At 46.5% G+C, this 26,782-nt stretch overlaps 1 protein-coding gene across 9 annotated transcripts in view; it reads left to right on the forward strand.

Annotated features, from left to right (window-relative positions):
- The first annotated feature begins 60 nt into the window (after positions 1–60).
- CLEC16A (C-type lectin domain containing 16A) overlaps positions 61–26,782 on the forward strand; it is a 210,159-nt gene continuing 183,437 nt past the window's right edge. For all 9 annotated transcript variants that reach the window (XR_007472300.1, XM_004270181.2, XM_049699758.1 and 6 more), the window contains exons 1-4: positions 61–327; positions 12,476–12,604; positions 16,752–16,885; positions 25,434–25,582. Coding sequence is in view for 8 of the 9 variants with exons in the window: in XM_004270181.2 (XP_004270229.2) it covers positions 248–327; positions 12,476–12,604; positions 16,752–16,885; positions 25,434–25,582 (492 nt within the window). In the remaining variant the exon portion in view is untranslated. The remainder of the gene's footprint in view (positions 328–12,475; positions 12,605–16,751; positions 16,886–25,433; positions 25,583–26,782) is intronic.

Consider the following 26,782-nt stretch of genomic DNA (forward strand, 5'->3'; position numbering starts at 1 on the left):
GCGGGGGCCTCGCGGGCGAACTGCATTTCCCAGCGTTCCTCGTGACGGCGCCGTAAAGCGCGGCGGTCGAAGGGCCGGTTCCGGCTGAATGTCAGTGCTGGACTGTGGGCCGGGGGGGAAGGTGGTTGGCAGTCTCTCGAGCACCTCAGCCGCTGCTTCCTCCGCTTGTGCCGCCGCCGCGGGCGCCTGGCCGCTCGGCCGCTTGGGCATGAGACCGTGAGGCAAGCGACTGGCCGGGGCCGCCGACATGTTTGGCCGCTCGCGGAGCTGGGTGGGCGGGGGCCATGGCAAGTCTTCCCGCAATATCCACTCCTTGGACCACCTCAAGTGAGTGTACTGGGGGCAGAAGGGGGAGGCCGCGGGGCTGGACTTGGGGATGGAGGCGCATAGCCCCTGGCTGGGGGCGCTGGGAAGTGTGAGAGCGGAGGCGGAGGGCCGAGAGAGGCGCTCGGGAAAGGCTGTTCGGCGGTTAAGCGCTAGGGCTCTGGACATAGGGCGCCTGAGTTCGAACCCTGACCCCGTAGCTCCTCTCTGTGTGACCTTGGGCAAGTCGCTCCGCTTCTCAGAGTCTCAGTATCCCCATCTGTAAAGTAAGGGGATGAGATTTCGGTTTACGGATGCAGACTTCGGTCTTGTTGGGGCCGGATGATGGGCACCAAGCTTCCCCGGGGTGGTACTTCTTAGGCTGGACAGCTTACGGGTCAGAGGTCTGGATCCTGGAGTCAGACAGATGTGGGTTTGAACTTAAGTGGGTGAATTTAGGCCTCAGTTTCCTCAGTTGTAAAATGGATATAGTGAGAGCACCTGCTTTCTACGATTGTTTTGAGGGTAGGGTCAGAGAATGTACGTAAAGCTGGAAGCTTCTACAAGTGCTCAATAAAGAACAATAATTAAAAAACAAACTAGTGGGCTTCCCTGGTGGCGCAGTGGTTGAGAGTCCGCCTGCCGATGCAGGGGACACGGGTTCGTGCCTCGGTCCGGGAAGATCCCACATGCCGCGGAGCGGCTGGGCCCGTGAGCCATGGCCGCTGAGCCTGACCGTCCAGAGCCTGTGCTCCGCAACGGGAGAGGCCACAACAGTGAGAGGCCCGTGTACCGCAAAAAACAAACAAACAAACAAAAAAACAAAGTAGTTTCTTAGGGGAGTCTAAAGCGTCAGAAGTAGAGCTCCGAGGGAGGCAGGTGGCAAAGGTGGTCCTGGGAAGCAGGAGTACACAGAGTGGCTTTGCAGTTAGACTGGCATTCAAATCCTGATTCCACCATTTAATGGCTTTGTGACCTTGGACAAATTGTTTCACCTCTCTGAGCCTCTGATTCCTCATCTGCAAATGGGAATGGTGAACATTGTGCAAGGATTCAGTAATATTGTGTGTGGAAAGAGATCGATCCAGTGTCTGTTATACAGTTGGTGGCCAATAATGGTAGCAGTGTTTATCAGCTGGGCAAGGCCTTCCCAGACCACCCTACCTAAAGTGCCTCCCCTGCCTCAATTCCTTTCTGTTAGATTTCATTCATTTGATTAATCTCCACTATCTGCAATTATCCTGTGTGGGTTTTTGTTTTGTTTTGTTTTGTTTTTTACTGCTGTTCTGTTTGCTACTAAACTGGTACTTCCCGGAGGGCAGAGATGGCTTGTTTTGCTCAAAGCTGTATTCCCAGCATCTAGCTCTGAGCCTCTCACACAGTAGGAGCTCAATAGATACTTAAAGAATGAAAAAAATTAATGAATCGGGGAGAGGTGCAGAGCATGCAGGCAGAGCCTAGGATATTTTAGCGGGGGGGCGGGGTGGAGGTGAAGGAAAATAGAGACCTTTGAAGAGGGAATGACTTCAGGGAAGAAAATACAGTGTTGAGGGGTGGGGGGAGAGAGTGGGGGAGTAAGCAAACCTTTGGTGGTAAGAAATTGGCTGATTTCCAGAAGGAGCTCTCAGGATTACTAATGGGAAAGAAGGATGGAGAGGGCGGGCAGGGAACAGTAGGAGGAAGACAGGGGCCCCTGGAAAGTGTTGGTGGGAGGGAAGTTAGATGGGGGCTTCTCATTTGGCTGGGGGTAGGGGTGCTGTAATTCTCAGCTGTGTCCTTTCTAGCATGGAGCAGGTGTTTAATAAATGTTTGTGGGTCTCAAAGAGTGGGCGGCAGGAGGGATCATTATGTAATAAGGAATGGTTTTTGGGGGTGGTGATGAGAGAGGACATGGGGAGGAGAGAGGCCTAGGGCAAGCACGGGGCTGTGTAGGGAAACAGGAATCTTAAATGGGAGGGCAGCTGGACGGGAAAGGGAGAGGCTTAGAGATTTCAGGAATTTAGAGAGTGGGTGGATGAGGCCGAGAAGGGGAGGAGAGATATCTAAAGGAGATTGGGCCTGCTGCCAGCATCCAGGTACCTGCAAGCTCTCACCTAACTCTGCCTGATTCTAACCCTTTTAAATTACTTTAGTAATTATTGAATGCATTTCGGTGCCAGGTGCTTGTTAAGGAATTCCTGTGTGTTATTTCCTTTAGTCCTCATAAGTCTTAGGAGTTGTCAGAAATATTATTGTTTCTATTTCTTAGCCTGGAAATTAAGGTCCAAAGAGGTTCAGTCACTTGCCCAAGGTGACAACAGCTGAAAAGTGTCAAAGCCAGGATTTGACTTCAGTGTTTGCACTCATTACACTGTCTTTTTGAGTAAAATTTCCTAAAAGTCAGTTTGGGAAGACTTTCAACTTGGCTGAGTCTCACTGCCCAATGGCCATCTTCGCCCTCTGCCCAGCCAGGGAATGGTGAAGGTTCTCAGGTTCCTTTGAAGTATGCTGGGAACTATCCACGTTCATTGTTCAGGTCACACGGCTGTTGGGTGCTTTTTGGAAACCAGAGCTGCCTGCCCTGGATCTGGTGGATCAGCTGAATCCACACTGTAGCCTGAAGAACCTGGCGATTTGTGTGTTGGAGGGGGGCTTAGAAGATCCCAAAGCGACTTGGGAAAGAGTGCCATAAACAGCTAGTGCCCACCCCAATGCTTGGGCACAGAACAGCCCGTTCCCTGAGGGAGCTCGCCGGCTGGTGGGGGAGATAGCCATAGAGCCAGTGACTGTGGTATGACAAGTGCTGGGATCACCGTAGGTTCAGGGCTTTGTGGGAACCCTTCTTGGAAGCCCTCTGGGGGAGGCAACCAGAGCAGAGTTGTCAAGGATGAGCAGGAGCCACCGTGTGGACACGGCCCTGGGGTCTGTGGAGTGTCAAGGTGGGGCTGGTGGTTATGGGACACAAGGCTGGAGGTGGAACAGGGCTTGGGCCTCCTCTGATACAGAGAGCCACCAACCGTTGCGGGGCACCTGGGACTAAAGGGTTTCCCAGGACGTGGGACTTTCAGTGCTAAAACTGGGAAAGTCCTGGGCAGCCAGTACTAATTGGTCACTCTACCAGTGACAAGTGACAGTTCCTAATACACTGTTGCCCTGACCTAGGGCAGTGTGGGTAGAGAGGAGAGATTAAGATACTTAAACGAATTTAGAATTGACAGTTTTGGGAGGGGGGCACACAAAGCATCTGAGAACCCTCTTCCTTTTTTTTTTTTTCTAAATAGACTTTACTGTTAAGAGCAGTTTGAGATTTACAGAACAACTGAGAAGATAGTACGGGCAGCTGGAAACCCTTTTTGAACCACATTATTCATAACATTCCTGGCTTTCAAACTGTAAAGGAATCTTGCTGTAAGACAGGGTTTTACTTTTGCTAATTAATAGAAAGCTGTGTACTGTGGTCTCTGTCTACTGAATGGAGTTAGTGATTTAGTTGAGGCAGATTGAAATAGTAAGAGGTCATTTGCTACACATCATGGGTGGTTTATTGCCCAGACTAGTGGCAAGGCTGTGACATTGACAAGCGGAAACCTTGACTGATGGAATTGCCTGATTGCTACTGAAGCATCACCTTCACTAGGGACTGCGAGTCCACAAACTGCTAGAACTTTCTTGGTGTTGGGTTGTGTTGTTGCCTTAAATCTAATCACCTTTGTGTATGGGTCAAGGTTCTTGGTGTTGTTGCCTTAATTCTAATCGCCTTTGTGTATGGGTCAAGATTCTTGGTTTTAAGTGACAGAAGCCCAGCTGGAATTGCCTTAAGCCCCAAATGGAACTGATTGGCTCTTGCCACTGAGCAGGCTGTCCTAGCTAAGCCATGGCTGCGTCTCAGTGTTCAGACGAAGCTGTCTGTATGTGCTTCTTTCCAGTTCTTGTCTCCGCTTTCTTCTGGGTTGGTGTCATTCTCAGCATGCTTCAGGCTTACATCATATCAGCTTAGCAACCCCTGGGAAAAAGAGAGCTTCTTTTCTTAATATTGCCAGCAGAAGTCCAGAAATGAGCACCATTGAACAAGCCTGGGGTCTCATGCCCGCCCCTGAGCTAGTCACTGTGACAGGGGGGCATGGGGTACTCTAAGTGGCCCTTCCCTGGAGTCAGGGTGGCATCAGCTCCTTCCAAGCTAGTGGACAGAGAATGAGAGAAAGGGATGGTTCAGCGTAGGAAAATTAGGGAGAAGAGGAATGTATACCCAGCAGGCAGACGTTCACCTACTCTTGGTATATTCAACTTTTGCCTAAGATAGCACTGATTATTTTTAGAGCTTGGGGTACAATATCGCCAGATTCATTTTCTTAGAGTGTCATATTCATCGTATCACTCATAGTGAGTACGACGCATCCATTATGTCAAGTCTAAAGTTCCCCCAGGCCATCAGAGCACTCCAGACTGTTCCCACCCATCTAAGCTTGGGAGCACAGATGAAGACCCTCTAACCCCAGCTGGGGAGCCAGGAGCATCCTTGGTAGGCAAACACCCATTTACATGGAGACATAAAGGATGAGTGGTTGTTACAGGCAGTAGGGGGCAGGCTGGAAGGGGGGATGCTGCAGGCAGAGGAAACAGCGTTTGAGAAGCCTGCAGGAGAGAGACACAGGGCAAGGGGGTGTGTAGGGCCCGAGAGCAAAGCCATGAGGCGGGAGAGGTCACAGAGCCTAGGTCCCACTGGGCCTTGTAAATTCTGTGTAGGAATTTGGACACTAGGCTGAGTACAGTGGGGAGCCGTGTGCTGTGGTCTGGCCGAAGTTTGGAGAATGGATTGGAGGAGCGTCCCCTCAGGGGCTGCTTCTGTCTTATAGTACGTGAGGGTAGTGCCTGCAGTAACCCAGGAGTGTTTCTTGTGCCATTTCACGTTGATGGTCCTTCTCTCACTCACTGTTGCACACACCTCACCTGTCTGCATCTGTGCTGTCTCCAGATGCCGAACTGTATCCTTAAAATACCAATTCTTGGGAATTCCCTGGCAGTCCAGTGGTTAGGACTCAGCACTTTCACTGCGGTGGCCCGGGTTCAATCTCTGGTCCGGGAACTAAGATCCCACAAGCTGCGTGGCATGGCCACAAAAAACAGAACAAAACAAAACAAACCTAAACAATTCTTTCATAAAAATTGCCCTGGTGACTTAAGCCAACAAGAAGTTTTACTGTCATCTGCAGCTTCTCCTGTTCTTGCTCCCACCGTCTCACTCAACATGTCATCATAAGGTCCTCTCATCGCCAAAGAGTTAGACCAGCTGGTGGGTGCTCTGGGCTCTTCAAGCTTTATCCCACCTGTGAGTTAGATCCCCAGGAAGCTGGCCAGGGTTCCTCAGGCATGACCTTTCGCTATCAGAAATGGTCTTACTTGAATATATGTTTGTTTCCTTCTCCCAGATTTGAACGTAAGCTTTGTGAGGACAGAGGCCTGGGTGGCTTGTTCACGTGGAAATTGTCAGATGCCAGTACAGGGCCTAGCACGCAGTGAAAGATCAACAAGAATTCGTCATAGGATGAATGAAAGAGGCGAGTTCTGGCCTGACTTTTCCTAACAGCAGTTCCTAACAGCTCTTGCCAGTTTGGGCACCGCGCCTGTGCCAGAGCTGTGACTTCTTCTAGGGCTGAAAGCCCTGCTACGGCAATCTTGCCGTGATTGCCGGCTCCCCGGCACCTCAGCATCTCAGTCCCGGCCTCACTCGCTGGCCCAGTTTGACATCTTTCAGGGGTGATTCATCAGGAGAAGCACTGCCTTTAACACCTTTTGCTAGTCTTCTAGTCCGCCTCCACCCTGCCGGGAGCTTCTCCTTGTCCTGCTGGCCAGAGGGCTGGATCCTGACCAAATGGAGGTTTTCGGGACACAGAGTAGGACCCTCTGGGAGGTGTCTTCCCTGGTGCTGAGGAGGCCACACAGACACAGGCTCCATGTCCCCTCACCCCAGACGTTGTTATTTGGGGAGTGTGCTTTGGGGGAATGGATTTCCAGTCCCCCTAGGCCCTATCCTTCCTCACACTCTAGCTTGCGCATGTTTCAGTATCTTCCAATGGGAGCATCCTAAGAGACATGATACAAGTCATAAAACTTGTATGAATTTGAATTTAGTATGTCTGTCTCTGAAGTGGACATGATTATTATTAACTGTAATGGTTTAACTTATGAAATAAGTGAGTCTCTTGAGAAAGCAGAGTCTGTGGAGGAAGGATTTGTTTACAGTCCGTGGTCCTTGGTGATGAGCCTCTAATGTATTGGTTGCACGTTGGTAACAGGCTGCAGTTTTTCTGTCTCCAGGTGCTTCAAACTCCTAAGCTTTTCTCTCAAAGTAAAGTTTGCTCATGTGCAAGAGTCTGAAATTGGGATTCTACATTCTGCAGAACTTCCTCTGGAGATATGATAATGCCGGCTCTCTTCCAATAAAGTGGAATAAGGGTCAGTGATAAGCACTTATCTTGAGATCTGATACGTGTTGTCATGCCTTTTCAGTTTGTTTATTTGGTTGTCTTGTGTGCTAGGCATTCTTAACTTCATGGAAATGCTTGGCTAATAAAAGCATTTAACTCATTGTTTGCATCTTCTGTACTATAATGGTTACAAGCGCGGGGTTACTGCCTGGGTGCCCTGTCCTTGTGTTGGGACTCTGGGTGGGTCCTAGCCTCCCAGAGCCTCAGCTCCCCAGATCATCAGCCCTGCAGGATTGTTGTAAGGGTTTAATGAGTGAACACATCTGAAGCATTCAGAACAGGGCCTGGCAATAGGAGACTGCAACTGTTTTTATATTTATTTATTTTTTAAAAAATTAATTTAGTTTTGGCTGCGTTGGGTTTTCATTGCTACACGCAGGCTTTCTCTAGTTGCAACAAGCGAGGGCCACTCTTTGCTGTGGTGCGCGGGCTTCTCATTGCAGTGACCTCTCTTTGTTGTGGAGCATGGGCTCTAGGCTTGCTCTAGGCTCTAGAGCGCAGGCTTAGTAGTTGTGGCGCACAGGCTTAGTTGCTCTGCGGCATGTGGGATCTTCCCGGACCAGGGCTTGAACCCGTGTCCCCTCCATTGGCAGGCGGGCTCCCAACCACTGCACCACCAGGGAAGCCCAGGAGGCTGCAACTGTTTTTATGATGATGATGGTAAAAATATACACACATAGAGTTTGAGAGAAAATGTTATCATTGTAGCAGTTACTATCATTGTAAGAGAAAAATCTGTCACTGTCCTTGGAATCTTATCTAGATAGGGAACACAGCTTTGCACATAGAGATGGCTGTTAGCTTGTTGATCATCTGAACGATTAGGAATCTAATGCCCAGGAACTGCTGTGCCGTCCTTTTAGTGGTGTACTACGTACGTAGTCACTACTGATGCTTGAGAACAGTTGCCAATAACAAAAATGCTTTTATTTTAGCCAGAGGTGGGAAGAAAGATGGACATGGTAATGGACATACAGCATGAGCTCAACTATGTTAATATCCATAGCAAAGAAAAAGACCCAAGGAAATAGATTGCAACTCCAGCAGTGGTCATCTCTGGGCAGTGGCATGATTGACAATTGCCATGTCTCTTTTTGTTGTTGTTGAGGTTTCCAACCTTTCTAAAATGAGTGTTACGTTTAAGACCAGAAAGTTATTAAACTATATTAGTATCTCTGAGGTAGTGAATTACTTGAGCTTCCAAAGTCCTGGAATTAGACGCAGCATTAAAATATTAATCTTTAATCCATTCAGCTTTCTTTCTTTTCTCCCCCCACTACATTTAAGCAAACATATATTGAGGGTCTCTTCCAAAAAGATTACCTGAAACACTGTGCTAGGGCATCGTGAGGGCAAAAAGATGAGCCAGTGCGGTGGGAATTTAGAGCTTGAGATCTAGCGGGTGTTTCCATCTACCAACAACAAACATTCAGAAAATGAGTATTTTAAAACACTCCCATTTACAACAGCATCAAAAAACCCATCAAATACCTAGGAATAAATCTCACAAAAGATGTGCAAGCCCCCTATCCAGCAAACCTTGAAGGAAATGTAAATGTCATCATGTTACACTCTCCAAAAGATGTCAGTTCTCTCTGTATTTAGCTATAGGTTTAGGGCAGTCTTAAAGGAAATCTTAGCAGGTATTTTTGTGGAAATTGAGAAGGTGATTTTAAAATATATATGGAAATTCAAAGGACCAAGAATAGCCAATATAATAATAAAAGAAAAACAAAAGGAAAGAAGTTGGAAGACTTACATTATCACATTGCAAGATTTATTATAAAGCTACAGTGATCAGACAGCATGGTGTTGGCACAAAGGTAAACAAATAGATCAGTGGAACTAGAGCATACAGAAAGAGTCCCATGCGTGGTCACCTGATTAATGGCAACAGTGACATCGGTGTGCTTTGGAGAAATGAGGACCTTTTCAGTAGATGATGCTGAATCAACTAGATAGTCATATGGAAGAAATGAATTTTGGCCAGTATCTTACACCATACACAAAAATGAGTTTCAAATGTACTCTAAGTCAAAATGTGAAAGGTAAAATAGTAACTTTTTAAAAGAAGAAAACAGCATTTCTTCATGACCTTGGGGTAGGTAAGGATGTCTTAAGGTTGATACAAAAAACACTGTCCAAGGGAAAGATTGATAAACTGGACCGCATTAAAATTAGGAACTTTTGCTCATCGAAAGACCACTGTAAAGAGTGAAAAGGCAAGCCACATTCAGAGAAAATGTTTGCCATAGGTATATCCAGTAAAGGATTTGTATTCAGAATGCATAAACTCCATAAAATTAATAAGAAAAAGGCTCTCTACCTAGAAAAAATGGGCAAAAAACTTTCACAGACACCTCACAAAAGTAGATATTTAAATGGCTCTGAACATGTGAAAAGACACCCAACTTCATGCGTGGTCATGCGGTGAAACCCTGGTGCGGCATCACCACATGCCAGCAGATGGCGCCACTGAGAAAGGCAGAGCGCATTAAGCCCTGCCGAGGTGGGGGATTGGCTGGAGCCCTCTGAGCCAGCCTCTGCCCTTTGGCTGCAGATGAGCTGCTGAGCGAGCGTCCCTCAGTTCCTGGCCTGGCCTGTGCCGTGCTAGTGATGTGCACAGCCCCGGGTTACTGCGAGTGTGAGGGTCACAGGAAGGCCGGCACACAGGGCCAGGCATGTAGGCCATGCACCGCACATGGGAGCGCCTAGAATCTTCTTTTCAAGACTTAACACCCTCCCCTTACCCTGGGTTTGTCTGTAAGGGCCTCCTCATAGTTACTAGAATTTTTTTGAGGGGTTATTTAGTGAAGGCAATGATAACAGTCATAGCCGGCACTTGTGTCATCCACGGGAACTGCCAGGTTAGTTGTCTACCTTTTTACTTGTTTGTTCCTAACGACACCATGATAGGTAGGTACTAAAGTATTTAGGTGCTATTGCCTCTCCTATTTTACAGGTGAGATAACTGAGGTACAGAGATTAAGTAACTTGCTTGACATCACCCAGCTAATACCAAACGTTCCACTTCCTGCTCTGGTTTCTCTGGACCTTCCCATAACTCCTGCAGTGAAGTCCTCTTTTCATGACTGTTTGGATCCAGCCTGATCTCTCCTTCCTACCTTCTTGGAATATTCTTTGTATAATGTAATAATGATTTTAATAGCCCCTCTCATAACAACCACCTTATAATAATAGTAGCGGCAGCTAGCCCTGCATCCGTTGAGCGCTTACTGTGTGCCAGGCACCATGCTCAGCTCTTTCTATGTGGTATCACATCAAATCTCTGGAACAGTCCAGCAAGGAGGCCTTGATGGTTGTAGAAGCTGACGCCCAGAGAGGTGAAGTGCCTTGTCCAAGGCCACTTATAGGAAGAGACAGGGCCAGGAATCAAGCCCAGGTCTGTCTACTGGACTCCAAATGTTTGAACTCATCACTACCGCTCTGTTCCACTACTTGCTGTGTTTGGCATTTGGCCCCTTGACTATGTTTGGTCTTGTATGCTCTGATCTACCTCATATTCATGGAGATGGTCCCCTACCCTTCCCCCATTCAGCATTTATTTAGCGCCTACTGTGTTCCAGACATTCTGGAGTCTTTTGAGGTCACCAAGATCAATAAGATGATGTTCCTGACCTTGAGGAGCTCAGGTCTAGTAAAGGAGGCAGATCATTGCCAATCAGGGTGGTCTGTGCAGCAGCAAATGCATATGGGTACAGAGGTGCCAGAGAGAAGGCTTCACCAAGAGATGCCTGAGCTGGGTTTCGACATATGAGTAAGAGTTTGCTGGTTGGTCAGGGCAGCAAGGGTATTTCAGGCAGAAAGCACAGTGAATAGAAGTCAGGGCTGATCGTCAAGATTTTAACCTCTCCTATCCCTATTGGGGGTCTTCAGAGCGGACCCACTTACCCAGGCTGCTGCCTCCTGGGCCAGGAGTGTGATAGTGAGGTGATAATGAATGTTGTCCTCTACGCAGAAGGAAACACCAGACTGGGGAGAATCCGCCTCTCCCCATGTTGCCAACAACGCCTGTCACAGCAGGTGGGGGGCGTACTGTTCACTACATGGGCAGTGTCACTGATGGCCATGGCGTGAGTGATGCCGTTGCTCTGAAACAAGAGTGGGAGCTCCTTCAAAATGCAGATTTGGGACCCTGCACCCAGGGCTCAGATTCTGGGAGTCCGGGGTCGGAAGCCAGAATCTGCACCTTAAGCAGGTGATTCTGATGTAGGAGGTCTGTGAACCACAGTTTGAAAAACTCTGCTCTTTGAGCCTTTTGAGGAAGAGGCACTCGAGGCAAGATGGAGATGTAGATTCATGAGTGGGTCCCCTGGATTCATCCCAGGGTGGGTCAGTGCTGTGGAGTCACCTAATCACAGGGGACCACTGGCCTCACCCCCCCCACACACAGCCCTGCCGGTGGATTTGGGCACAGGTGCTAGAGAGTTCTGTTTTGGGAGAGCTATGCTAGTTACTGCATGTTAAAAGTTGCATGTAGTTTTAATTAATTAGATTAACTAAATGATTAAAAAAATGATTATAGTGTGTCTTTAGGCAAACAGCACAAGCACTAATAACTAAAACCCCCTAAAGCAGCAGATGGCCCCTGTGGTTCCATTTGCAAGATTCTACCTCTTTACACCCTACCCATTTTTAGAGATCGTCAATGGTATGACCTATCTAGCCTTTCCCTGCCTTTCTCTCGCCAGTCCCCCACCCCCAAACTGAAGGTGGCCAGAAAAGAAGTCGGGAAGTGAATACTCCTGAGTCACTCCCTCTTGCTGCCCCCTTTTCCTTCCCAAGCCGTGACAACTGAAGTTGCCTCAGTCTGCCGGCCCTGGAGACACTCTTAAAACCGTGCCAGGTGGCGCTCCCAGGGCATCGGCCAGGCTGCTAGTCCCCACACCGCTCAGGAGCGGCCTCTGCGATTCTTTGGCTTTTGCCCTCACCAGCGGCAGAGGGCCTTCAGGACTAGGCCGGGCCCGCCCGTCCCTGCACATTCAGGTGGGTGAAGTATTGAATACATGGCCATCGCCTCTCAAACCCACTTCACTTTACTCTGTACACAGCAAATAAGAGCTGTGCCCTTGAACTGCAAGCCACCTGCTTCATCTGAGCCATCAGTTCTGTGCTTCATGGGGGATTAAGGGCATTCCAAGGGTGATCATGACGGCACCTGATTTGTGCCCCAGCCACTGGCTCTGGGACCACCCTCCCTGCTGTGTGACTCCGCGTCTGATCTCTGCATCAGCCAGGCAGCGGGTCTTAGGCTTTTGGCACTGAGCCGTGTGTCTCCACTTGCTCTGCCAGCGTCAGAATCACCCAGGAGAGTGAAAAAGGCCGATGCCTGGTCTTCCCTCAGTGCCGCTAAATCTGAGTCTCCGGTGGGCTCAGTGGCCCCGCTTTGTCCAGCTCTCCAGGTCATTCTCTTGCACACACTGGAGTTTGAGGATGGTTGTCTTCAAAAGCTTGACAGTCTTGCCTCAGTTTGGGTTGGTGTGTCCCTGGTTATTGAACACTTCGAAGCATTGTCTGCCATTTTTCTCGGGTGGTGAGTTATGTCTCTTCTAAATGGGAATTGTGCTAACAACTGTGTCTGTAAAAAGCACAGCCAAATTGTCCCTAAAATGTTGCTAATGGTCACTGAGCTTGGCTTACATTTCAACTGGTAACCTTTAGTTCTCTTTTCTTTTCCTTTCTCTCAGATATCTGTACCACGTTTTGACCAAAAACACCACCGTCACAGAACAGAACAGGAACCTGCTGGTGGAGACCATCCGATCCATCACCGAGATTCTGATCTGGGGGGATCAGAATGACAGCTCTGTATTTGAGTAAGGGTTTCTGGTTTTTTGCTTTTTGATTCTTCTTCTTCCTTTGAATAATTTTCTAAATGGGTACCATGAGTCATTCCTGATGATGTCAGGGTTTGATGCCAATTTGGTCCTGCACAGATATCTGTCTCTCTCCCTCTCTGTCTCTCTCAAATGTCCTTGAAACACTGTAAAAAGGCCTGCTGAAAATGGGGAAGTTATGGAAAAGTGTCCCTAGAAAAATTTGAAAAGATCATGGATAATTTTCCAAGTAATGTCTGATTATCTCCCCCAAAGGAAGGAGAAAATGTCTTGAGTAGTTAGATTCTAAGTGAACTGAAAAGACCCTTCCCCAGGTGGAGACACTAAGGGCTAACGTTGATTGTGTTTACTGATGGGTGGCCACAGTGTTGAGCTCTTAATGAGATAATCCTTCTAAGTCTCCCAACTACCCGAGGGTAGAGGACCATCATCATCCCCATCCCCTTCCCCATCTTCATCCCCATGCCCATCCTTATCCTATTCCCTCCCGCTTTTTATGCTCAAGGTCAAACGGCTCACACCTAGAGCCCATGGAGGGATTTCTCCTCACTCTCATACTTCCTAGGTGAAGAGTCTCAGGCCCGCCTCAGTTTGCTCATCTTTAAGTGAGAGAGAGCAAGTTCCCTGCCCAGTGCCTGTTACAGAGTTAGGCACTCAAGAAATGTTAGCAAATGATCATTTTAAAAGGTGTCCCTATTGGGACTTCCCTGGTGGCACAGTGGTTAAGAATCGCCTGCCAATGCAGGGGACACAGGTTTGAGCCCTGGTCCGGGAAGATCCCACATGCCACGGAGCAACTAAGCCTGTGCGCCACAACTACTGAGCCTGCTCTCTGGAGCCCGTGAGCCACAACTACTGAGCCCGCGTGCCACAACTACTGAAGTCCACGCGCCTAGAGCCCATGCACCACAACGAAGAGTAGCCCCCGCTCGCCTCAACTAGAGAAAGCCCGCACGCCACAATGAAGACCCAATGCAGCCAAAAATAAAATATAAATAACTAAATAAATTTATTTAAAAAAAAGGGTGTCCCTATTGGACAGTTAAAAAGCAAAGACCGTAACCCATGAACTACTTTCCTCAACAGACCTGTCCCAGCATCTGAGTGCAGAAGGATTAGGGTTATGACAACCACCAAACACAGATTTTATTTTTATATAAAATAATCTCAATTATAAGTGTTGAGGCCACTTAAAAAACACATTTAAAACAAATACAGGTGTTCCATTCCAACCTGGCTTCTTATTAGATATTGTGATTTTCTGGATAGCTCTATATTTTCGTCAGCGAGGTTAGCTAATATGGAGCTACTTGTGGAAAATGCAAATTGTTTAAAATGCAGGCCTGTGACACTGGCTGAGTTCCCCAAGGGAAAACACGAGTAATAAATAGGTGTTGCTCATATACGGGACTAGTTGCCTTTCAGGATCCATGGGGAATTTACTATTTGTTGGTTGCTTGATATCTGTTTATGGAAATGAGAAAGACCCTTGGGTTAAAGATTAGAAACCACGTCACCTTTACTAGAATGGCCGAGTCCATCCGTCGTCTTAGAAAAACTACCGAGCTCTTAGAGGCCCAGTTATTCTTAAATCACTGCCCCAAAGAGGCCCCAAGAGAGCTTGTTTTTAATCCATTTTTAAGTTTGGGATAATTTTAGATTTAGATTGTACAGAAAGTTCCCATTTACCCCTCACACCGTTTCCCTGTTAATATCTTATATGACTAGAGTGCATTTCTTAAAACATCACCATTACATCAACTCCAGACTTGATTTGGAATTTATCAGTTTTTCCATTAACATCCTCTTTCTGCTCCAGGATCCCAATCCAGGCACCCACAGTCATTTTAGTTGTCGCGTCTCCCCAGTGTCCTGTGGTCTGTGACAGTGTTTTAGTCTTCTCCTGTTTTTTATGACCTTGATAGTTTTGAGAAGTACTGACCAGCTGTCCTGTAGAATGTCCCCCAATCTGGGTTTCACTCCCGATTAGCCTGGGAATTTTGGGGAAGAGTGTCACAGAGGGGAAGTGTCCTTCCTATCCCAGAATGTCAGCGTTCCTGATATCCACATGATTCCTGGAGAGGTTAACCTGATCACTTGGCTCAGGTGGTGTCTGCCAGGCTTTTTTACTTTAAAGTTACTCTTTCCCCCTCCCCTACAGTAGTCTCCGAAAGTGAGTTGCTAAGTTCAGCCCACCTGGACCTTGGGGGCGTGGGAATTAAGCTCCACCTTCGTAAAGGGGGGAGTATCTACATACACTGTTTGAAATTCTTCTTCGTGGAAGGTTTGTCTCTTCTCCTCATTTATTTATCTATTCAATCATTTATTTATATGCATCCCTTGAAGATCTTGCAGGTTTGGTTCCAGGCCACCGCCATCAGGCGAATATTGCAGTACAGCGAGTTACATGAATTTTTTTGGTGTCCCACTGTATATAAAAGTTACGTTTACACTGTACTGTAGTCTGTTAAGTGTCCAATAGCATTGTGTCTGAGAAACAATGTACATACCTCAGTTAAAAAATAATGCTGTTGGGAAAATGGCGCCAATAGACTTGCTCAACACAAGGTCACCACAAACCTTCAATTTGTAAAAAAAAAAACACAGTATCTGCAAGGCACATGTATATCAATATGGACTCATGGATATTTATTTTATCCTCTGGGTTATAATCCAATACTACGTTATTTATTTTTTTGCTGGCATTGTTCCAGCTTCAGGCACTAGGAGCTCTTTCAGGCTGCTTCCTGTGTCCCTTTGCCTCAGCCCCATCCTTTTGGTTTTTGGAGCACTTCCTTACTTTCTGGTACTCTGAGGTGCTCCAGGCTCATCTTGCATTTTATCTGCCCCAGCCCTAGAATTAGCCACTTTTCCACGGAGCCCCTTACTACCCTAGGGAGTTTTGAAAATCCAGGCTCCTGGATTTCACACTAGACCTACGGAATCTACCCCTGGGCAAGATGTAGGTACAAGCATTTTAACAAGTTCCCAAGTCGGTCTTGGGCTGCAGTGAGCTTGTTGGGTGATACTTGGGAGTCAGTGCTTTGTACAACCTGCCGCAAAGGAAGACATGATAGGTCCAATGAATGAAATATTCTGGGGATCAACATGGATGGCGTTTGTAGGCACACGGGCTCCCAGAATCAGAGTTGGAAAATAATTTAGAGGTCTCTTTAAGGTCATATTTATTTATTCATTTACCCTTTCATGGATTCAAACAGAAGATCTGCAGCACTGAGCAAGTGCCAGGCCCATGTTCCTGCCACTTGACAGCAGAGGGAAGAGGGAGACCCAACACTGAGTCAACCAACAGACCCACGGGACTGCCGGGAATTGTTCTGAGTATCCCAGATGAGAGATCATCTGGTCTTAGCGTGAATACAGAGAACACCAAACTAGAAACGTCATTTTCTTCCTTTAAAGACAGGCATTAGGGGGTCTGCATTTCAAGACTAAAAGAGCCAATGTGTGCCTCCCAAAGTCATTGCCCCCAGGCTGCATGTAGACAAATGTCCCGTCCAGGACAAAAAGGGCAAAGCAGACTTGGGGACCAGCTGGGGTCCCATGACCACATCAGCACCTTCTCTTTCCTTCCAGTTCTCATACCCTAGATGTGGAAATGACAAACTTGTTAATTGAGAAACCCAAACTCTTAATATTCAGCATGATCTTACCCCTTTGTAGGGAATTACTCTGGTTCCCAGGTTGTTGGTGAGCACTCAAAGCTATGAAAGCAAAGGAAAGAGGCTTTAGTGAGGAAAACTGAGCTTATAAAATACTGGATGGAAAATGCTGCTTGTTGGGTTTATAAGTGTAGGTAGGTCACTGTGTAATCATTTAGTCGGGAAAGATCTTTCCCACTCTGTCAGAAATCACTGCTTCCCAGAATCAGCACTGTTCTCACGTTCCGGGAAGAGAGTCTGAAAGGTCGCGTTTTTCTTGATGGAGGACAGCATCGTGGGAGCTGGGTATCGCAGAAGCCGAGGCCACACGGGTGGTGTGATCTGGCTGCTCTGCGGATGCCTTTGTTGGGGTGCACACACGTGTGCTGGGCGTGCAACCAGAGGACGACATGCATTTCCACGTGTAGAAGCAGACCACTGACACTTTCCCATTCTCTCCCCAGCTTCTTCCTGGAGAAGAACATGTTCGTCTTCTTCTTGAACATCCTGCGGCAGAAGTCAGGCCGCTACGTGTGCGTTCAGCTGCTGCAGACCTTGAACATCCTCTTCGAGAATATCAGTCACGAGACCTCACTTTGTAAGGACAGTCCTGACACTTGCCTCTGCACCTCTGAGTGTCAGCTGCGTGTCGTTTGCCGTGGCGTTCATGTTGCTGTTTGAATGTCTGTGCTTACTGTGTGTCTTGGTGTGCTTGGGCTGCCATAGCAAAATACCCAGGCTGGGCAGCTTAGACGACAGAAATTTATTTTCTCATAGTTCTGTAGGCTGGAAGTCCAAGATCATGGTGCCATCAGGGTTTCTGGTGAGGCCTCTCTTCCTGGTTTGCAAATGGCCACATTCTCTTTGTGTCCTCATGTGTTCTTTCCTCTGTGCACATGGAGAGAGGGAGAGTTCTGGTTTCTCTTCCTTTTCTTAGAAGGACACCAGTCTTCTCGGATCAGGGCCCCACCCTATGACCTCATTTAACCTTAATTACCTCCTGAAAGGCTGCATCTCCAAATACAGTCACCGAAGGGTGTGGCTTTGGCCCCTGACCTGCCTGCTTCAGTCCCACTGCCCGACTGACAAGGGTGTGACTCAGAGCCTCTTCCCGGCCCTCGATCTTGTCTGAAACAACCAACCTGCGAGGCAGGTGCTGTCAGTGCCCTCATTTAACACCTAGAGAGTTTGAGTCACTGGACCCAGGTGACAGCTCTAGCAAGGCAGGAATTGAGAATGGGTTTCAGCCCAGGTGAGCTAGCTCAGTGGTCCTCAGCTGGGGGTGACTGTGCTCCCAGTGGACATTTGTCAGTGTCTGGAGACATTCCTGGGGGGCGGGTGCTACTGGCATCTAGTGGGTAGAGACCAGGGACAACACACAGGACAGCCCCCAACAATAAAGGATTAGTTAGCCCAAAATGTCAACAGTGCCGAGGGTTAGAAACCCTGGTTTAGCTCCTAATCATCCGGGCTTGATCACGAGTTTTATTTTCCAAGATGACTGCACCAAGCCCCAGGCCCTGCCTGCAGGAAGCAGGGAAGAGAAGACAAGTGATGGAATGTCTATGCCACAGGCAGGCCCTAGGTCCCCAAGACAGGTTTTAAAAAGTTTTTGATGGGTGGAGAGAGGTAGAGATGGTGGCATTCCTCCTGAGGAGGGAGGAGGGAGGGATAGGAAAGAGCTGCAGACTGATGGCCACTAGATGGTGCTGCTGTCCCAGGAGACTCTCCTTACGCGCTTCCCCACGTCTGTGAGTTGCCAAATGTGAGTTGACTCACTCTCCCTGAGTGGTTTCCCAACAGCTTTTGTTACCCTGGATATCGGTTGCATGTGGTTTCTGAAAACTCCGAGAGGGGAAGACCCAGCTCGCTGGTACGGGCCATGGACTCAGACCCAAGCAGTTCTGAGCCCTGGTTCTGCCACAAACACCCCAGGTGTATTCTGGGGAGTGAACTGTCCAAGCTGCAGTTTCTGCATCTGTGAAGGAGAGATAATGCTAGTACCTGGTGATTAGAGTGGTTTGAGGATTGAGTGTGACAGTGGGTGTGCAGAGTGTAGGATCGGGTCTGGCAGGTGAAAGTGTCCAGTTAGAGTTGGTTTTATCATGAAATCCAGCATTCCCCCAAATGACTGCTTTCTGATAACCCAGCTAACCCCAGGGCTACTGGATTGAAGAGGGGGTTGAAAATTCTGGGCTTTCTGGATCATGTGGCCTTTCTTATACTAGGACTAAAAAGGGTGCTGTGCTATAAGAAAACCCAGGCAGATGCTGCTGGCCATACAGGGGAGTGCTTTCATAAGGCCTGCCAAAGCAGCAGAAATTACTCACAGTTTACAGAACTTGGATGTATGGGGGTGAGAAGGATGGGTGAGTTTTGCTTTTTTTTTTATTTTCTAATTATAGAGAGAAAATGTCCTCATTATAAAACAACAACAACAACAAAAATCAAACATTAAAAAACTGTAGAAAGCAAAAGTTCTATAGAATCTCACCCTAAAAGTTCAGTGGACACATACCATTTTGCTGTTTGTTTTATTTTTCCCAACTTACTAGCGTATCTTAGATTTTTCATATTGTCCGTTCATGCATCCCTACCTTGTTTGGTTTAAGAGCTGCGTCTTGCTGGGCCATAACTTATTTAACGTGACCATGGGCATTTAGGTGGTTTCCGGGTTTTCATTATTACAAGCAGCCATTTCACGAGTGCACCTGTTGCCTGTTGGGTTTGGTGACCTACGTGACAGAAGGCCTGAGAGCCTGAGATTACTTATAGACTCCTGGGTTTATTATAAAAAGAGACCACAGAAAGCTGGCCACACAGTAAGGGGGTAGTAGAAAAATCCCAGTCGATTAATAGAGGCATCTCCGCCACCCCCATGGTGGCCTCACCAACCACAGAGTCATGTCGTGGAGGCCCTGGTAAAGTCCCTGCTGGGGAAGGATGGGAGCGTGTGGCTCTTCCACTTCAAGACTGCAGCCGAGAAGCCCGAGCTTGCACATCTCAAGCTGCCAGCATAGGCGTCTGTGCCCCTGGTGGCCCGGCAGCCACTAGCCAGTCACAGTGGGGCTAACATTCCTTCTCCGGCAAGCCCATTCATCCCCAGCCAACCACAGCTGGCAAGACAGCATGAAAAGAAGTGCTCGAGGCATCAGCATCACCTGGCTGGTTGTTACAGGTGTGGATTCTGGGTGGGTAGATTGTGGACTGTTCAAGGAACAGGATACTATATAGGAGGAAGGAAGAAAAAGGAATGCACTGCTAGCACACATGCAGCAACATGGATAACTGAGATGTGGTGATGAGTGAAAGAGGCCAGACACCAGAGGGAGCTTCCTGTATGAGTCCATGTATATGAAGTTCAAGATCAGGCAAAGCGAGTCTGTGGTGCTGGAAGTTAGGCTAGGGGCTGGCTTTGGGAAGAGAGTATTGACGGGGTAGGGGTGTGAGGGACCTTTCGGGGAGCTGGAAATGCACTGCCTGATCTGGGTGGTGTATTTATTTGCAAAAATTCATCAAGCTGGACACCTAAGGTTTGTGAGATGTGTGCGTGTGTGTGTATATACATATATATATGTATATATACACACACACACAGGTATGAGTACTTAAGATTCATATATATGTACATTTTCACATATATCAAGCTTTAGATTTGTGATATATGTAACTTCATTTTTTTTACAAGATATTAAATATAGTTCCTTGTGCTATACAGTAGGTCTTTGTTATTTATTTTATATATAGTCACGTGTATCTGTTAATCTCAAGCTCCTAATTTATCCCTCCCCCACCCCCCTTTCCCCTTTGGTAACCATAAGTTTGTTTTCTATGTCTGTGAGTCTGTTTCTATTTTGTAAATAAGTTCATTTGTATCATTTTTTTAGATTCCACATATAAGTGATATTATAGGATATTTGTCTTTCTCTGTGTGACTTAATTCACTTAGTATGAAAATTTCTAGGTCCATCCTTGTTGCTACAAATGGCAGTATTTCATTCTTTTTTATGGCTGAGTAATATTCCTCTGTGTGTGTGTGTGTGTGTGTGTGTGTGTGTGTGTGTATCTATCTCACATCATCTTTATCCATTCATCTGTTGATGGACACTTAGATTGCTTCCATGTCTTGGCTTTTGTAAATAGTGCTGCTGTGAACATTGGGGTGCATGTGTCTTTTTGAATTAGAGTTTTCATCTTTTCCAGGTATATGCTGCACAGGAGTGGAATTGCTGGGTCATATGCTAGTTCTATTTTTAGTTTGTTAAAGAACCTCCATACTGTCCTCCATAGTGGCTGCACCAATATACATTCCCACCAACAGTGTAGGAGGGTTCCCTTTTCTCCACACCTTCTCCAGGATTTATTATTTGTAGACTTTTTGATGATTGACATTCTGACTGGAGTGAGGTGATACCTCGTTGTAGTTTTGATTTGCATTTCTCTAATTAGCAACGTTGAACATCTTTTCATGTGGCTGTTGGCCATCTGTATGTCTTCTGCCCAATTTTTGATTTGGTTGTTTGTTTTTTTGATATTGAGCTGTGTGAGCTGTTTGTATATTTTGGAAGTTAAGCCCTTGTTGGTCACACTGTTTGCAAATATTTTCTCCCATTCCATAGGTTGTCTTTTCGTTTTGTTTATGGTTTCTTCTGCTATGCAAAAGCTTATGAGTTTGGTTAGGTCCCATTTGTTTGTTTTTGCTTTTATTTCTGTTGCTTTGGGAGACTGACCTAAGAAAACACTGGTATGATTTATGTCAGAGAATGTTTTGCCTATGATTTCTTCTAGGAGTTTTATGGTGTCATGTCTTATATTTAAGTGTTTAAGCCATTTTGAGTTTATTTTTGTATTTGGTGAGAGGGTATGTTCTAACTTCACTGATTTACATGCGGCTGTCCAGCTTTCTCAACACCACTTGCTGAAGAGACTGTCTTTTCTCCATTGTATTTCTTGCCTCCTTTGTTGAAGGTTAATTGACTGTAGGTGTGTGAGTTTATTTCTGGGATCTCTGTTCTGTTCCATTGATCCATATGTCTGTTTTTATGCCAATACCACACTGTTTTGATTACTGTAGCTTTGTAGTATTGTCTGAAGTCTGGGAAGGTTATGCCTCCAGCTTTGTTCTTTTCCCTCAGGATTACTTTGGCAATTCTGGGTCTTTTGTGGTTCCATATAAATTTCAGGATTATTTGTTTTAGTTCTGTGAAAGATGTCATGGGTAATTTGATAGGGATCACATTAAATCTATAGATTGCTTTGGGTAGTGTGGCCATTTCAACAATACTAATTCTTCAGTCCAAGAGCATGGGATATCTTTCCATTTCTTTAAAGCATCTTCAGTTTCTTCTCTCAATGTTTTATAGTTCTCAGCGTATAAGTCTTTCATCTCCTTGGTCAGGTTTATTCCTAGGTATTTTATTATTATTTTTTTGACATGATTTTAAAAGGGATTGTCTTTTTTTTTTTTTAACTTTCTCCTTCTTATATTTCATTTTAGTGTAAAGACATGCAACAGAGTTCTGTATGTTAATCTTGTATCCTGCTACCTTGCTGAGTTCATTTATCAGTTCTAATAGTTTTTGTATGGAGTCTTGACGGTTTTCTTTAGAGAGTATCATGTCATCTGCATATAATGACAATTTTACCTCTTCCTTTCCAATTTGGATGCCTTTTATTTCTTTTTCTTTTCTGATTGTTGTGGCTAAGACTTCCAATACTATGTTGAATAGAAGTGGTGAGAGTGGGCATCCTTGTCTTGTTCTAGAATTTAGTGGGAAGGCTTTCAGCTTTTCACCATTGAGTATCATGTTGGCTGTGGGTTTGTCATAAGTGGCTTTAATTATGTTGAGATATGTTCCCTCTGTACCCACTTTGGTGAGAGTTTTTATCATGAATGGATGTTGAATTTTATCAAACGCTTTTTCCACATCTAATCATCTATCATCTGCGATGATTACGTGGCTTTTGTCTTTTCTTTTGTTGATGTGGTATATCACAGTGATTGATTTGCATGTGTTGAATCATCCTTGTGACCCTGGGATGAATCCAACTTGATCATGGTGTATGATCTTTTTTATATGTTGTTGGATTCAGTTTGTTGAGGATTTTTGCATCTATATTCATCAAAGACACTTGCCTGTAATTTTCTTTTTTGTTAGTGTCTTTGTCTGATTTTGGTATCAGGGTCATGGTGGCATCATAGAATGACTTTGGGAATGTTCCCTTCTCTACAGTCTTTTGGAAGAGTTTGAGGAGGATCACTGTAAGTTCTTCTTTTTATGTTTGGTAGAATTCCCCAGTGAAGCCATCTGGTCCTGGACCTTTGTTTGCAGGGAGTCTTTTTTGTTTGTTTGGTTGTTTTTTTAATTACAGATTTTATTTCACTTCTAGTGATCGGTCTGTTCAAATTATCTATTTCTTCTTTTTTTTTTTTGCGGTGCGCGGGCCTCTCACTGTTGTGGCCTGTCCCATTGCAGAGCACAGGCTCTGGACGCGCAGGCTCAGCGGCCATGGCTCACAGGCCCAGCCGCTCCACGGCATATGGGATCTTCCCGGACCGGGGCACGAACCCGTGTCCCCTGTATCGGCAGGCGGACTCTCAACCACTGTGCCACCAGGGAAGCCCTATCTATTTCTTCTTGATTCAGTTTTGGTGGGCTGTATGTTTCTAGAAACTTGTCCATTTCTTCTAGGTTGTCCATTTTGTTGGCATATAACTCTTCACAGTATTCTCTTATGTTTTTTTGTTTTTCTGCAGTATCGGTTGTTATTTCTCTTCTTTCATTTCTTATTTTCTTATTTGGGTTCTCTCTCTTTTCTTCTTGGTGACCCTAGTCAGAGGTTTGTTGATTTTGTTTATCCTTTCAAAAAACTAGCTCTTGGTTTTATAGATATTTTTTTCCTATTGTTTTCTTTATCTTTTATTTATTTCCTCTCTGATCTTTATTATTTCCTTCCTTCTGCTGACTTTAGGTTTTGTTTTTTCTTCTTGTTCTTTTAGGTGGTAGGTTACGTTGGTTTTGTTTGTTTGTTTGTTTTTTTAAAGATTTTTCTTGTTTTTTTGAGGAAGGGCTGTATCGCTATGAGCTTCCTTCTTAGGACTGCTTTTGCTGCATCCCATAGATTTTGTATAGTGTGTGTAACCTCATTTTTAAACATATTAAAATTCTTAGGACCCCACTTCAGATCTACTGCCTCCTCTCTTAACGTGGGCCCCAAGATTGACCTCAGGAATTGTTATAATTAGGAGATTTTGAAAACTACAGACATGACGTCCTACCTGCAAAGCCTGCTCTGAGACTGTGTTCTGAGGAGCACCCAGCCCACGCTGTGGCCCATCTCATGACCCGTGCTCCTAGATGGCTCTTAGTGTTGTGTTTGGTGATTCTAGCCTTTTCAGTATACTGTGATTGGCCTAAGTTAGGTACCTCTTTGGCACCAAATAAAACTTAACGGTTTATTTCTGTTCCCCCCAAGGACAACAGTCATGGTAACCGGAGGACTGGTGGTGGAGGTTAGGAATCTCCAAGCTTTAGTGAGAAGATGAGGGGTGGCAGCTCATGTGATTGGGTGCTCCCTCTGTGCTCCTCCGGCCCTCAGTGCTTTTTGTGCATTATCTCCTTTAATCCTCACAATGCCCTGCCCCACGAGGAAGGTCGTCTTGTTCCTGTTTTCAGACAGGGAAGCTGGGGCAGGTAAGTGTCTTGCCCAAGGTCACCCAGCTAGGAAGTGACAGAGGCAGTGTGGGTCCAAGTTTACCTTTGAACCCAGTGCCTCTGAGATATGAGCATGACAGGAAGCCCTGCAGGGCTTCTTAACACACGGAGTGCTGGGCCCTCCCAGAGATCTGAGTGGGAGGCCAGGGCTGAGGCCCAAGCCTCCGCACGTCTGACAAGCTCCTGTGCTGCCGGTCCCACGACCAGACTTTGAGTAGCAAGGCTGTGCCCCATCCTGCTCCCCTGCCTCACCGCATCTGCCCGTGGTACATGTGTGGGTCACGTCCTGCCTTTCCCTGTCAGTGGGGAGGCAGCTGGGATGGTGCAGAGCTCACAGGCTGGCAGCCCGAAAGGCAGACAGTGGGCATGGCAGCACTGGCTTCGCAGGGTGTCTGGTAAGGACTCAGAGGATAACATGTCTGGCCAGGGCCCAAGACCAAGATTGCAGACAGTGGGCCCATGGGTCGCAGTGGGTCTGTAGACCCATTTTCACTGGCCAGCACAGCTTTCAGAATGAGTTGATCTAGTGGCTGACATTTCAACATCCAAGATACAGCATTATGATCTGTGTTTTCCAGCTTCCTTTGCACAGTTGGAAGCTCTCACCACACTGGGCCTGCACTTCTGCAGGGGCTGGGCCCTGGGAGCTTAGCAGGGGTAGCCGCTCTCCTGTGGCTCCAGTGCCCACAGGGCCTCGTCATCCAGTTTTCATCCTTGGCCCCCATTAGTGCATGGTATTAACACAGGACATCGGACCTGAGTTTGAATTCCATCTCTGACTTAACTGTCTCTGTGTCCTCGGGCAGGTAATTAGCCTTAGTTTTTACTCATCTGCAAAATGAGGAAAACAAGGCCCACTCTGCAGCATCATCATGACAGTGAATGATAATGTAAAGCAGTCAGCCTGGTGCTGGGCAGGTAGTGGAGGTTCAGCCTCAAGTGGCCTTTATGAAATCATGTTGCCTTATGGGAAGGAAAAAACCACGCGGAGCCCTTTGTGGCATTCGAGGGTGACAGTGTGACTTTTGATGGCAAAATGGGGCCAGCTTTTATAAGATACAGTGCAGCTTACCCTCATCCGTGGGTGGTTTGTGAAAATACCCAAATACCAGCTTGTCTGCCCCACCCCCCGGCTCTCTTGTTGAACTCTGCCAGCAACGAAAGAAAATGCTCAAGTGTTCTTTTCTGTGGTGTGGGAGGCAGGGTGACCCGACTTTTCTCTGGCATTGCTCTTGAACTTTCTAGTGACTACACCTGGTGGCTGATTTCTTTGCTGGTTAAAGGTTAAGCTGCTCCCTATTAACTTGACTGGTTCAAGTACTGATACATTCTCATGGTCGTCTGCGTGTTCCTGGACTTTCTCTGCTTGCCTTTCCTCCAGCATGAATTAACTAACCTGTTTTCTTTTGTGTTTTTTTTTTCTCCCTCTAGATTATTTGCTCTCTAATAACTATGTAAATTCTATCATTGTCCATAAGTTTGACTTTTCTGATGAGGAGATTATGGCATATTATATATCGTTCCTGAAAACGCTTTCGTTAAAACTCAACAACCACACGGTCCATTTCTTTTACAATGAGGTAAGTAATTGCAGAGGGGCACATTTGGGTGGAAAGCTAGCCAATCAGAGCAGCCCCTTTGGTCTGGGTGGCCTCTGTTTACAAAGCACTTATGCATTCACTGTTTCCTCATTTTCATAGCAACACTGTTTGACCTTGGCATGCTTTAAATTTCTTTTTTATTTAACAAGCTACCTTTTCCGTTTTTAATGTAAAATGCAATTTGCACTACCTGAGAGCATGATACTCTTGGTAGGGAGAAGTGCCCAGAAATTAACTTGGGGTCGTGTTCCTCTGTTGGCAAAACAGGAACTCCAGTCAGGCCCAGCTTTGCCACTTCCCTGCTGTGTGACCTTAGAGAAGTCCCAGTCCTCTGAACCTCAGTTTCCTCATCTGAGAAATGGGGATGTTAGTTTCTACCTTGGAGGGTTTTCCAGGGGTTGAATTAAATAAGCTGATGTCTTCAAAGCAACTAGTATATACCTGGCTCCCTAACACTGTACCCATTGCCATTCCTTATAAGCTAAAATCCCTGGTATTCCTTGAGAGAATCACTAACAATTTAAATAAATAAATAACTGTTGTTCTCACAATGAAGAGGAGCTTGAACAATCAGGTCAATTTATCTCACATTCCAAAAGGTACAGATGCTGGCTGTCTTGGGGCTGGCTCATCCTGTGGCTCGACCACTTCATCAGTGACCCAAGCTTTTCCATCTTCCTACTCTGCTGACCATACAGTTGGCATCTGTCTTGAGGCTCAACCCCTCATGGTCTCAGGATGGCTGCAGGAGCTCCAAACATCACACACTTACATGCCACTGCCGAAAAGCCTGATGAGATCACATCCCTTCTTGTGCCCCCTTCTAACTTTCCAAAAAACTTCTTTCCCAGAAACCTCCCAGCAGACTTCCTTTCCTGTCTTGCAGGTCAGAGTTCTGTCACATTTCTCTCACAGTGTGTCTGACGTTGGGGAGTGGGCTGGCAGGGCAGTTCTGGCTCAGTCTCTCCAAGGCTGCAGTCATCTGAAGGCTGGGTTAGGGTCGGGGGATCTGCTTCCAAGGTGGCTTGCTCACATGGCTGACCATTTGGTGCTGGCCATCGGCGGCAGGCCTTGGTTACACAGGCTCCTCCAGGGTCTGCTTGAGTGTCCTCACAGCACGGCAGCTGGCTTCCCGTAGAACAAACGATCCTAAGAGACCAAGGCAAACTGTAATGCCTT

This window comes from Orcinus orca, chromosome 16 (assembly GCF_937001465.1).
Source record: "Orcinus orca chromosome 16, mOrcOrc1.1, whole genome shotgun sequence".
NCBI classification, from domain to species: domain Eukaryota; kingdom Metazoa; phylum Chordata; class Mammalia; order Artiodactyla; family Delphinidae; genus Orcinus; species Orcinus orca.